This window comes from Nannospalax galili, unplaced genomic scaffold, assembly GCF_000622305.1.
Source record: "Nannospalax galili isolate Female #2095 unplaced genomic scaffold, S.galili_v1.0 scaffold999, whole genome shotgun sequence".
Classification (NCBI taxonomy): Eukaryota; Metazoa; Chordata; class Mammalia; order Rodentia; family Spalacidae; genus Nannospalax; species Nannospalax galili.
The window spans coordinates 1,641,273-1,654,615 of record NW_008344824.1 but is presented as its reverse complement, the minus strand read 5'-3'; the positions used below and the strand labels follow the sequence as shown (position 1 = coordinate 1,654,615).

General features: G+C 40.3%; 1 protein-coding gene across 5 annotated transcripts in view; it reads right to left on the bottom strand.

Annotated features, from left to right (window-relative positions):
* Fmn1 (formin 1) overlaps positions 1–13,343 on the bottom strand; it is a 451,810-nt gene that overhangs the window by 213,208 nt on the left and 225,259 nt on the right. For 4 of the 5 annotated variants that reach the window (XM_008841150.3, XM_029567361.1, XM_029567362.1 and 1 more), the window contains one exon: positions 3,064–3,860. In XM_008841150.3, coding sequence (XP_008839372.1) covers positions 3,064–3,860 — 797 coding nt within the window. Of the gene's footprint in view, positions 1–2,510; positions 2,593–3,063; positions 3,861–13,343 lie in introns of those variants that run through there. The other variant, XM_029567363.1, reaches the window with a different exon arrangement.

The window sequence follows — 13,343 nt, the reverse complement described above, 5'->3', positions numbered from 1 at the left end:
GGAACTGGAGTTACAGGCAGTTGTAAGCCAACCAATGTGGATGCTGGGAACTGAACTGTGATCCTCTGCAAGAACAGCAAGTGCTCTTAACTGCGGAGTCATCTCTCCAGCTTTTTAATTTTAATTTTTTTATTTATGATTTTATGTGTATGAGTGTCATTACCTGCATGTAGATAAGTGACCCATGTTGTGCAATGCCCGCGGAGGACAGAAGAGGCTGTCAGATCCCCTGGAACTGCAATTACGGACAGTTTTTAGCTGTCATGTGGGTGCTGGGATTTGAATCCGGGTCTTTAGCAAGAACAACCAGTGTTCTTAACCGCTGAGCCATCTCTCCAGCCCTGTTTATTTTTTTAATTATGCTTTTTCTAATACGCTACTTGAATTGTTTCGTTGTATATGCATGGCCTATAAAGTATAATGCCCAGGGCCTTCGACAGCCCCAGTGATGTACATCCCTGCATTCTTTCCTCAGTGGTGTTCTTCTGGTGCTCAATTAACTTTAGCTAGAAACATGGACAGCATTATGGTAAGTGATATCTGTTGCACCAAGGAAAGTGGACTTCTGACTAGGGAAGAGCACCAAGGAATTTTGGATTATGTGGCATGTTAAATGACATATGTCTGGGCTTCAGGAAGCTTCTGGATAGTTCAGGAGGGTGTCCAAAGGGAAGTGAGCTGTGGTCAGACAGTGCAGGACCATCTTTCCTCTTGCACCTGCTTCTTACAGCAGCCACATACTGCTTCTTGCTCCCCAGATGACCAAGATGAAAATTCATCATTTCCACATTATACAAAGTGCCTATGGCTCTGGTTGCACAAAATATTTAAATGCCATCTTATCTGCTTTATGAAAACACATGCCAAATATGTTTAGTTTTGCTCATGAATGAATACTACCCTCTAGACCATTTCCATTGAAAAGTAGTGGTGTTCAGAGGTGTACATTTTTTAATTTTTTTTTGAGGGACCCATGACGAAAGAGACTGAATGCGTAATGCTGGCAGGAAGCCACCACACATCACAGAGGGGGAGCTCCTGACACTCCAGGGTACAGGCTCAAGGCTGACACATCCAGGAAGCCATCACTCCTGATGTCCTGTTTGTCTAGTTTCCATGTGATTTGAAAGTGAAGCGCTAGATTTATAGTGCAAATGATAAAAGCTTGAGCTTTTGATTGTTTTCCATCACAAAACGGGAACCTGCAAGAGGAAACGATGCAGATGTTTTCCCCAGCTTGCATTTATACCAATGTGAACAGGTACAGGTGAAGGGCCTAGCTGTGCTCTACGGTGCTGGCTGCTCATAAAGTCTTTAGGAGGATGAAGTGAGGCATGCTAGTGAGAAATAGGTGTCTGACGTGCTGCCAGAACGTGCTAGTCCAAGGTCACAGGTGGGACTCATTTAGAATGACTGCAGGATGAGCTGAGTGAACTAATAAAGGAATACAACTCAAATATTCCAGGAAATCATTTCAGGAAACATCCGAATTGTGAATGAGAGATGGAAATACCATCTTCCCTTAGTGTTAGGAACTATTTTAGGATTGTCTCATTTTTAAAGCCATTCATTTGGGAAATTATAAAGTACTTTTATCAGCACTAAATAAATATATTTAGAAATTCCACAAATGAACTCTTGACCCTTGTTTTTTTGGCAAGAGGACAGGGAACAATATGAGGTACATCATCAACTTTGTTCCTCACCTGCTTAGTTTTGTAGTATTTCCCCTGTTCTTAGAATGATTTCCAATTGTTTTATAATTATGAATTGCATGTTATTTTGCCTCTTCCCCTAAGCAAAATGCTATATAAACTTAAAAATTCACTATCACATCTTGAATTGAGGAATAAACTTAGATATGTGTTTTTATTATATGGTCTTTGTAAACAAATACATTTATAAAACAGAAAGGGGTTGAGAAACAACTCAACATCTCTCTTTGTCCTCCTGTGAGGTTCAGAAATGAAGCAAGAAATCAAACTCCAGTTTGTTTGGAGGTTTCCAAGTCACCATAACTTTCTGTCTCACAGGCCCAGCTCAACGATACCTACAAGTAGAAGGTGCTTGTCACACCAACTATCTACACACCAGTACTTTCTCTGAAGATCAAAACGGAATAAAAGGCCGGGTGTGGCGGTGCACACCTTTAATCCCAGCACTTGGGAGGCAGAGGCAGGCAGATCTCTGTGAGTTCAAGGCCACTCTGGTCTACATAATGAGTTCCAGGACAGCTGGGGCTACAGGGAGACCCTGTCTCAAAAAGACAAAAACAAAACAAAAACAAAAACAAAATAAGGAATAAAGATGTAAGAGAAGTCAGATGAACCAGAGTTCAAAAAGGAGTTTATACTTAAAGACCCTCTTATGATCTCAACAACTGACACACATAACTGCAATATATCCCCATGTATTGAGATGCATCTAAGAGATTTAATTATTAAGCATATCTTTGCATGTGTCTATGAGGGCATTTCCAAAGAGAGTTAACCAAAGGGTAGCGAGCTCACCCTCTGAATGTGAGCACATCCTCCCATAGGCTGGTGGCCCAGATGGAATAAAAGGGAAAAAGAGGAAGCTTCTGGCAGATTCTGCTTCTCTGCCTCCTGGTCAGGAGGTGAGCTGTTCCGCTCTGTCACACCTTTCCTGCCATAATAGGCTGAAAGCAGAGAAACCGTGAGCCGAAATCAATTCCTCCACATTTGTTTTTCTCAGGCATTTGTCATAGCTATAGAAAAAGTAACCACAAGGTTGGTGATCAAAAACCAAGTAGGTGTATCCTTAGAGATATTGTAAAAACCCTCAAGGAACCTATAGTATAGACTGTTCTCCAATTTCCTAATGATTATTCATCAATTACAGTGATGCTGGAAAAAGGCTCTAGCTTAGACATGGACTCTTCAGAAGAGACAGGCATTCTCCCGCAGACGCCCTGAACTTGTGTATCCAAGGCATCATCATATCACATTTGAACATGGATGTTATACAATGTAGATATTGAACTGTCAAGAATAAAACATCACTTGGGGCAGAATACTGTGAATAGGACAGGGGAAAGCTTACCTCTTATCAATTATTTGTATCCTAGTCCAGTACAAAGGCTTCATGGGACAGCTGGGCTCAATGGCTGGTTTACGAGGACACAGGCTGGAAGAAGAGTTGAGTCCAAAGGAGAGCCCAGGAGGAGGTGGGGGTGCAAGACCGGGGGGAGGAGGAGGCAGCCCTCCACTGTTGGGAAGAGCCAGGGCATTAGGAAGTGGTGGTGGGGGAGGAGGTGGGGGAGGCCCAGCACTTGGAGGTAGAGGAGGTGGTGGAGGAGGTGGAGGTGGTGGAGGAGGTGGAGGTGGTGGTGGTGGTGGTGGTGGCCCAGCACTCACAGGTGGTATGGGAGGTGCTGGTGGCAAAGGTCCAAGTCCAGGTGGGAGGGGTGGAGGGGGAGGTATAGCAGGGGGAGGAGGTGGTGGTATGGGGGGTGGAGGTGACGTCTTCTGTTGACTTGATGAAATGCTTTCCCCAGCCTGAAGTTGTGCGTGGGTATCTTTGCTGTCCTTTGAGGGAGAGAGCTGGCTTAAAGAGGAGATATTCAGCTTCTTAGGCACTATCTGGTTGCTTCTGGCTGTCTTGCTTTCCCCTTCACAGGGCTTGAGGAAGGTCTCTCTGTCTGTCTGGATGCACACATTTCTGTAGGCTTTTGGAGGACAGTCATCATCAGTGGCGATGCAGGCATCTCGCATCTCCTCACATCCTCCTCCCCATCGGTGCTCTAATTGTTGTTTGAGATTTTCAATGGTTTCTTCTAGTCTCGCTGTTGTCAATGCATGCTCGCCCCTGATGTGAAATGCCTTAAGTTCAAACTGAGCCTGTAGGGAAAAAAATCAGTGGGAAAGAAAAGAGTTTTTTACAAAAGCAAAAAATTCTTTTAGTATCAGAAGTAGACATTCAATAATATCATGGATGTGCCAGTGAAGAATATCCACATAAATGTAGGGAAATACAGAGACATTCTTTCAAGAGTGTCAAGGGTGTAAGTTTCACTTTGTGAACTTTCTAAAGGACTAAGCACTTGGAAAGCAATAGCGTGATTTCATCCAATTTGAGCTCCTGGGAGGACTGCAATGGATGAAGATTTAGGGTAAATCTGCTACTTAAGAACATCCACCTGGTTTTAGTATCAAATGAAAGTGAAAACTTTTAATATAGGTTTGATATTTTAATATAGATTTAATATAGGAAAGCTATCTTTCATAGCTTTTCATATGGATTTAGAAAAAGAAAATCCAAGTGGGGTAGGCAGCAGCTTCAGTGATCGCACTGGTGTGGAGCTGCTGGTCCCAGTGTTCCTTAGCATGAGGCTTTATCATGTTGATGCTGTAAGAGGATGGGGAGCAACAGCAAGTCCTTTTTAAGTTTCCATAGGAAAGCTGAGAAGTGTCTACTGTTTCTCACTGCTGGCCCCAACCCTGGATGATTAGCTCCATAAAATGAAATGCAAGGCAGCGAGTGCTGTCTTAACTGCACCCCAGCAGCGGCAGAACACAGAAAAGGTGAATGAAAACCACACAGTTATATTCCATTCCACTGTCTCAAGAGCCTGCCTTATGGCTAATCAAATCTCTCCTTGTTATAACCTAAGTCCAAAAATATCTAGAACATCAGCTACAAAAGGTTAGAACCCCTTACACAGAAAAAAACGGAAAAATGGTTTCAGTGGCCGACTCCGCAAGATTAAAGACAAAAGAATCTTTTTCTACCTTCATTAAGATAAATTTTAACTATTTCTTTTACTAGGTTAACTTTTTGCTAATATTCATTCTGACAAGCCAATTTCCAAACAGCTATAGTCAGTAGCACTCAAAGACAAGGTTTTTCTATCAATGATCATCTCACTCTTAGGGTAGCCCTGGAGCAACTCTGAAGGAAGTAGAGTTCGGGGCACTATTTAGTGAGGCGCACAGAGGGTTGAGTGTCTGAGTCTGGAGTTATACTGCCTGCTTTGTGCTTCAGTTTTGCTGCTCTCTAGTTTTGTGACTCTAGCCAGAACACAATGACCAGAAGCCCAGGTTTCCTCAGCTGTGAAGTGAGGGTAAGAAGGCACCATTTCCTGGGACTTCATAAAGATAAAACGAGATTTCATGTAAACAGGAAATTTCTGCTGCTGTTAATAATGATAATACTAGAGTAAGAGATTAATAAATTCCTAATTATTCGTGTAGATCTTCAAATAATGCTATCTTTGCTGGTAGGCATAAAACACAGAAAGGCTTAGCCATCAAGATGAGCACTATGTTGAGAATACAAAAGTTTGTCCGAGTTTTCATATATTCTACTACCAACTGACTGCAAACAGTTTCAAGCTTCATCCAAGTATGTGGTTAAGATCATCTTTGTTTCAGCACTGTACCATCTCCATCATTTCCAGCCCCACCTCCACCCCCCCACCTCCCATAAATCCTACCCTGATTTCCACTCTGAATTACTCACCAAATTGTTCGTTTAATTCTCACTTAATTCTATCACCACAACCTAACTCTGTGCTGGTATCTCCCACTAACCCATCTTCCGATATGGCTGAGTCAAGCAGGGCAATGATTTTTTTTAGCCTTCAACAAAAATAATTACAAAGACGTGCATTTCTTGGAGAAATTCCTCCTTTATATGAAAACTGACTTATGTTTATAACAAAGGTCCTGATCTCACCTCTCAACCAAAACTACTCTAAATCCACTGATTGGTAATCCTATATATTGTTTTAAAAGCTAGGATTTGGGGTTGGAGAGCTGGTTCAGTGGTTAAGAGCACTGGTTGCTCTTCGCCCGAGTTTGATTCAGAGGACCCAGGTTTGATTCCCAGCACCCACAAGGCAGCTAACAATGGTCGGTAACTCCAGTTCCAGGGGATGTGACACCCCTCTTCTGGCCTCTGCAGGCACTGCATGGCAGGGTGCCCTTACATCCATGCAGGCAAAACACCCATATACATAAAAAACTAATAAAACAAAAAAAAAATTAAAATCAAGGATTTAATGGAAGAATTTAAGGAAGAAGGCAGAAGACAGATTGGGCAGGTTAATGTCTCAGTGTTACAGTTTCCTTGCAAGGAAGATGGGGACAATTAGGAAGACCCATTTTCCAAAGCAGATAGGTAGATGAATCCCTATCTGTGAAACAAGGCACAGAGGAGCATTTGGAAGAAGCACTATGTAGATGGGATATCATTGCTGTTGTCCCTCCCAATGCTTGACACATCAGAGACCAAGAGACACTCAGTGTGTTTTGGACTTGGCATACACAATTCCTAGTGCCATGTTCTATCTACCCTGCGCTCTGCTTCCAAAGCAAAAGCAAAGATGATCATGCCCTACTCCTGTAGGTGTCAGGCGTTTCCTCATCCACCTCTTTTCCTTCAAAAGCAGAGCTTTTTAAAAGAAAGTTTTTTTAAAAAAGCACCCAATTCTTTGTTTTCTCACCCATTTAATCACAGTTAGTTTCCATCTGCTGTTCTGCTAGAATTTGTGACATCCAGTTAGTGCTTTCTAGTGACTTTCCTGTCCTCACCCAGTTGTATTGACAGCAGCTGTATCTTAAAATTCTGTTTCTCTGGACTCCTGATTCCACCCCTACTCCTGTCATCTAGGTCTTTTCCTCCTTCCTCTGTTTTCTCCAGCCAGTCTTGGACCCTTTCTCCCATTTCTTGCCATTTTTTCCCCTCACATTACAGTCCCTCTAGGTGTTTTAAGTACTTGTGTGACAAATGGTGACTTATTTTTTTAAATATTATTTTTATTTTATATGTACAAGTATATTGCCTGCATGCATGTAAGTATACCAATGTTGTGCAATGCCCATGGAGGTCAGAAGAGTGTTGGATTCTCCTGGAACTGGAGTTATGGACTGTTGTTAGCCACCATGTGGGTACTGGGAACATAACACAGGTCTGCTGCAAGAACAGCCATGCTCTTAACTGCTAAGCCATCTCTCCATCCCCATAAAATTATCTTGATTAAAAATATAATTAAATTTCACTTATTTGGAGTAGGTGGGGGAAAGCTACTCTGTGTTTATATGAAATATACAAATATTAAAATATACTGTTTCATACAGAAAAACTCATTAACAAAGAAATATATAAATATTCATTAGAACATTTCTTTGCTTTATTTTTATTTTATGTGTATCTGTGTATTGTGTGTATTATGCAAGTGCACCCATGTCGTGCAATGCTCCCAGGGGACTGAATTGAAGAGGATGTCAGATCCCCTGGAACTGGAGTTATGGACGGTTGTTAGCCACCAAGTTGGTGTCGGGATTCAAACACAGGTCCTCTGCAAGAACAGCCATGCTCTTAACCACTGAGCCATCTCTCCAGCTCCAGCAAATGATGACTTCTAAACGGGTACCTTAAGATATTAATTCCAACAACCTTCTGGATCAATCTACCTGCATATTTAACCAGCCACCACAGACTCAATGGGTCTGAAACTGAGTTTACTGTTGAAAAACCCACTTATTTCTCCTCTGAAATTTCTCTTGCATCCTCTGGCATCTGTGCACTATGCTGAGCTCCTTGCACCCTCTCAGTTTCTGTGTACTGGTTTTCAATGGGCTGCACAGATTTCCTTTGTTTTCACCCTGCCACACCTGAGCATTCTGCTGGGTGCACTTCATCAGAACAATGCCAAAAGCCACCAGATGTTTTATTTGTTTTGTTTAGTCAACTCTGATTTGTTTTTTGTTTTTTTTTTTCAAAAAAAAAATTCCTATCTTTCATACCTTAAAATCCCTGGAGTAATTAGCTATTAATTACAGAATAGTACAGAAACATTTTGGCACAGATAGTTCTGTTCTCTTTTCTGCCTACTTTCTCCACTTTGAGCTCTTGCACCATCCTAGTATGTACTGTGGATTCCAGTCTTAGCATCCTGCCTCCTCTCAGGACTGGATAACCTTCCTCTACTGCAAACACCCAAGGAAGGGGACAGCTGACCAACTGTAGATTACCAAGCATAGATTCATTCCACAAGTGGGTTCTACACAAACCATATTCACTGACATGGTGAATGACCAAAATAAGAAAACAATGAGTTCCCACGCAGTCCACACAATATACTGAGGTTATGGCTAGGAATCCTACTGATTACTAAGATTTAAGTGTCCCTCACCAACAAAATCTTCCTCTTGCCCATCACTGTTTCAAGGCCTTTTTTGTCTCAACAGTCATAGGATCAGTACGACACAGTAACTCAAAGGGATTAAAATAATCAGCTCCTCATTCAGGCTGTACCTATCCATTTCCTACCAATTGTTTCAATCCTGTCTGGCCATCTTATAAATGCAGTATCTCAGGCCCCCGCAACCCATGAAATGAACTTATTGGAAAGCTCATTTTTAGCCTTATTTTGACTCTTCTTGGCACTTCTCTGCATATAGAAGCTATGTGCTGTTTGCCCTTCTTTATCTAGATTTATTTCCAGAGAGACTGATAAGTGAATTTGTGATCAGGAGACAAAGTAGAAGTTTGTTTGATAATCACTTCCTTGAAGACTATCTTTGCCTAGGATCCTGGGTCTCTATAAACTGTCAAGCCAAGGCTTCTACACTCTAAACTATAAACAAAACCAGGTAACCAAAGCATATAGCATCTATAACCCATGCACTCGTTAACTTACACACTGAACATATGTTTGTAAGCAGTAGTCAAAGCAACTGCAAACTCTGTTTACCTTTGGATACGTATTCTTTAGGAAATATGAAGGTTCATGTATTTCCCTCTCTCTGACACTCCCTGCTAGGATTTTGCTTTTTTTTTTTTTTTTTTTTTTTTTTTTTTTGGCACTAATTCTAAACGTATCATTTGAAAGGATAGAGATTCTAAGACTTGCTCTCTCCAAACTTCAACTGTTATCTGCCTTCTCTTAGAGCTTGCTTCCTTCTACTTCACATTTAATTACCTCTTCTTCCTACCTGCAAAAGTCAGTTAATCCACACCCATCTTCAAACTCACAGCCACTAAGAGGCAATCCCAATTTAAGTATTCTGTTTCTTTCATCTACACTATTTCTATTGTCTCCAAAGAAGGGTCTTTAAACAAGTTCCTAAGCAGAGTCATCTGGACAGTTCTGCAAACAGTATGGATCTGACACATTCCCACACTTCCTTGCGCTAGTATCTTTAAATTCCCTAAGGTACTCTAATAGGTGCCAGCGTTGAACTAACAACTGCTGTCAATCTTATTCTGATCTAACATAGCAGCTGACATGACAGCATAGCACCAGTGCGTTCTCTCCCCAGTGCCTTCCTCGTGTCATTTCAGAGGCCCCAAGAGAACATGTGCTTCCTGAAAAAGCCCTCTCCTAACTCTGCTGTGTTCCAATAAAGAGGTTATTTCTGTTACCATGTTGAGAAAGTTATCTTATACTGCAGATACTAAATTCTTACATGATCCTCAGTTTATCTAAACTTGGTCTCTGCCTGTTTTTCCAGATACTTCCCTATACATTCTGTAAGTTGCATTTGAACTTATAATCACTTCCACAACTTCATGCTTTCTCACATTGTTCCCTCTATTTAGAACACCTTTTCTAACTTCACTTAGTGAAAGCCCTAAGGAAAAATACAGCTGAACCTTTTCATGGTTCTTCTTGACAAAAGTTTTCCTTTGTCTTTGTTACCAAAGAATTTCTAGGGTCATATTGCATGATAGTCATTTATCCTTATCTTCTCTGCAAATCTAAAAGCTCTAGGCAGTTGGGAACCATGCCTTATGCATGTTTAAACTTCCAGAGCATTACACAGTACTTGGCTGGTGATCCACAAATACTGCGTTGAATCGATTGATTGATTCACCTTTAAGTATAAAGTCTTCCTTGTGCTTCTGTATTACCTATCTAATTACAACTGAAGCTCCAATAAATAAATATGAGATTCTCTTCATCTTTGATATTCTTATACACAGCATAAACTTTAAGACCTCATAGTTGTCCATTATCAGCCATTATTTATGGATTGACGCAGACTATTAAAAACAGACATACTAAAAGCTCGCCTAATCTGTTTCCTGTCTACTTTTTTTGGCCTAGAATACTCAGTTTTTAAAATTAATGCATTTCTCAAAGTTGTTAACTGTGTTTAGTTTCAATAATTCAAAATACATCATGCAGCTAAGCATTCTTTTTAACTCTGTTATACCGAAAGGCTATTCCCACACGTATAAGAGAAATGTACTCTATTTGTGATTCTAATCTGATTAGGAATTAGGCTCCATGCAACACCCCCAGGTTCCGCTGGGGCTGGTTCTCCCTTCCCTACCAAATCCTCATTATTTTTTAATATCCTCCACATTACTACTTCTCAGAGATATTATCGAAGGAACACATTGTACTGAAACTCAAGCAACAGAGGGAGACTTTTACTTGTCTGGTCTCTACCGACATGTCTGTCAAAGAGAAGGTGGGAAAGTGCCTGCTGATGACAGACACCAGGTTAGAGCCAGCACAGTGGAAAAACCATCTATTAAGTATTTTGTTATTTTAAACTTTCTCTCCTATGGATGCTGCCAGGGCAGTAAAAAGCTGGGCTATCTGCTATGCCACTACAGCTTGTCAATCTTTTCCAGGGACCCATCCAATTTCTACATCCCTGTGTTGGGGAGGGCTAGACAGGTCCTGGGTGTGTGTGGAAGTGCAGTAAAGTTTGACCACTTCAAAGGAGTTCTGTATGAGCCAAAGGGAGGGGAGGGGAAAGAAGAGGAAGGGAAGGAAAATGGAATTGGAGGACATGAAACACCTTAAAGGGATGGGATTCAGTTTCCACAGAATGCTTAGGTAAGACAAGAAGATGGTGTTCCTGTGGTTTGGGATGTGAACAACTGGGTTTTTCTGTTTTGTTTGATTTTGATGGCTCCATGAACACTTCAATAGGCCCTTACTTAACTGCTCACCTTTGCCGCAGTAAAAACAAAAGTCCCTATTAATGAAAAGAATGACATTGGGTTTAATGAGAACCCCATAAATTGGCAATAGCTGGTTTTAATTAACTATTATCAGTAATTATTTTCCTTCTTATCAGAACTAAAAGCACATCAAGTTACAACCAAAAGGGCATCACAGGGACACTCAGAAATCTGAGGCACATCTGATATATCATAATTAGAACTTTAAGAGAGAGAGAAACAAGGCAGGGAAAAAAGAAAGGGGTAGAGTACTCGATGTGACAAAAGCACACATGGGAGTAAAAGCCAATGTACAAAATGCTAGAGTGCAAATAACACACATTAGCTCTCTGTAAACACAATGCTGTTCTTTATCAATCAGCTGCCATGCCAATGCTTAGCAAAGGCAAGGCGAGACAGACAGAACCCTATATGGAAAGACTGTACGGAGCACTGCGCCAGCTACTTCATTTAATTATTTTAGCTCTTGCAACTCAATAAGGGAGACTCTGTGGGAGATGTTCCAACCTATATAAGATCTTGCAGCTGGTCACAAAGGAATATGAATCCTGTTAGAGATAAAAATTCACGCTCTTTCCACAATACCATTTTGAATGAATATCAAATGACTGCCTAACTAGATGGTGGGTAAGTTAACCATAGTAATTCAAAGTATAATTATGAATGATTAGGCATTTGTATTATATTAATGCATACAGTTTTGGCAACATTATGAGACTTCTGGCTTTGATTCTTTTTTCAAATGAAGAAAGAAGTACAGAGACATTAAGTAAATAGATAGTGTGAGATGGACTCTGGAGTCCAGTGTGCACCTTACCATCCACCTTTGGTGATTAGTAATCTTTCACATTAAATACCTTTTAGGAAGTCAAAGTAACAAACAAATACAGAGATACTTTCTTACCAGAGATACTTTGTTTAAAACACTTTCTCTTTATTCTGAAAAGTAACTGGAGCCACTAAACATCATGCCCCAAACTTCCATGGTCTCCAAGCAAACAGTGGGAAAAGCATTGCCTGGTGGTCAGCAGACCTAGATACTGCTTCCGGCTACTTACTCCATGAGCTACTTCCCCTTAGCCAGTTTTTAAATTTTCTCTAAGCTTCATTTTATTATTTAAAATTAGAGATTTAGAATACTAAATCCATGAGCTTTCCTCTAGCTCTAAAACACTAATAATGTCCACACACATACAAGACTTCAAATCTTTCTCTCAAAAGAATACAGAGAGCACTAGCCACGAAAATTTCACGATGGTTTAAAACACAGTATTATGCAATCCATATTATACAATCCATAAAAGAGCCGCGACTCTCATTATCAGAGAAAATGCTCTAATGAGGTCAGATTGACTCTTTAAGGTGCTCTGAAAACACACCAAAAGTCAAGTATGCAATTTAATTGCACATGTTTTTGAAAGGATATAGTTATATCTTATATTCAATAACATATTTTATTTTTTCTTTATTATTTTTATTTTATGTGTATGAGCATATTGCCTGTATGTATGTGAGTGCACATATGTGAGTGTACAAGTGTACCAGTCATGCAATGCCCATGGAGGCCAGAAGAAGGCATTGGATCCCCTGGAACTGGAGTTATAGATGATTGTTAGTTGTCATGTTGGTGCTGGGACTGAACCTAGGTCCTCTGAAAGAGCAGCCACTGCTCTTAGCCACTGAGCCATCTCTCCAGCCCCTCAATAATCTAATTTCAAAATAAGTAAATACAACCATGACTAGTCACCCAAGTAGTAGGGAAATAAAACAACAACAAAAGAGTTGGAATCTGTATCAAGATTCTTACTTGGGATAAAGAACAAAGCAAGAGTGTAATCAAAGTGTATTTTGGTAACATTGTATTTCTAAAGTTTTAATACCACCAAATAGCATAAGTCATAGAATGGATATACACACTAGGGTATCCATGGAAATTATGTTCAGTGTTCCTTTTTCTCAAATGTAATTCTAAACCTAATGAACAAACCCATCTGCACATTTTTTAGCCAATAAGCCAATACTCTAATTCCTTCTCTAATGAGAGCAGGGACTTAGAATTTTATGCTGTATTATTGTGACAAAGGCTACAACTAGTCCAGTGAGGTATCACTCATTCTAGAATTGAATTTATTGTGAGTCAAGAAGCAAGACAGCAAACTCTGGTCCTTAAAACTGTGATAGACTCTGAGTAAATATAGGAATCATTTTAACATTTCTGTCCCAGTGACTCACCCACTATGGTATGGCCGATAACCCATCTGTACTATTTTGGACCTAGGATATTGTATCATTTGGAACAATTATAAGTTCTTCTATAAATGTTAGCAAAAACAATGAGTCTTTCTGCAAGGAACAATATATTCTAAAATGAAATGGAGATCTTTTTTAAAGGTTAA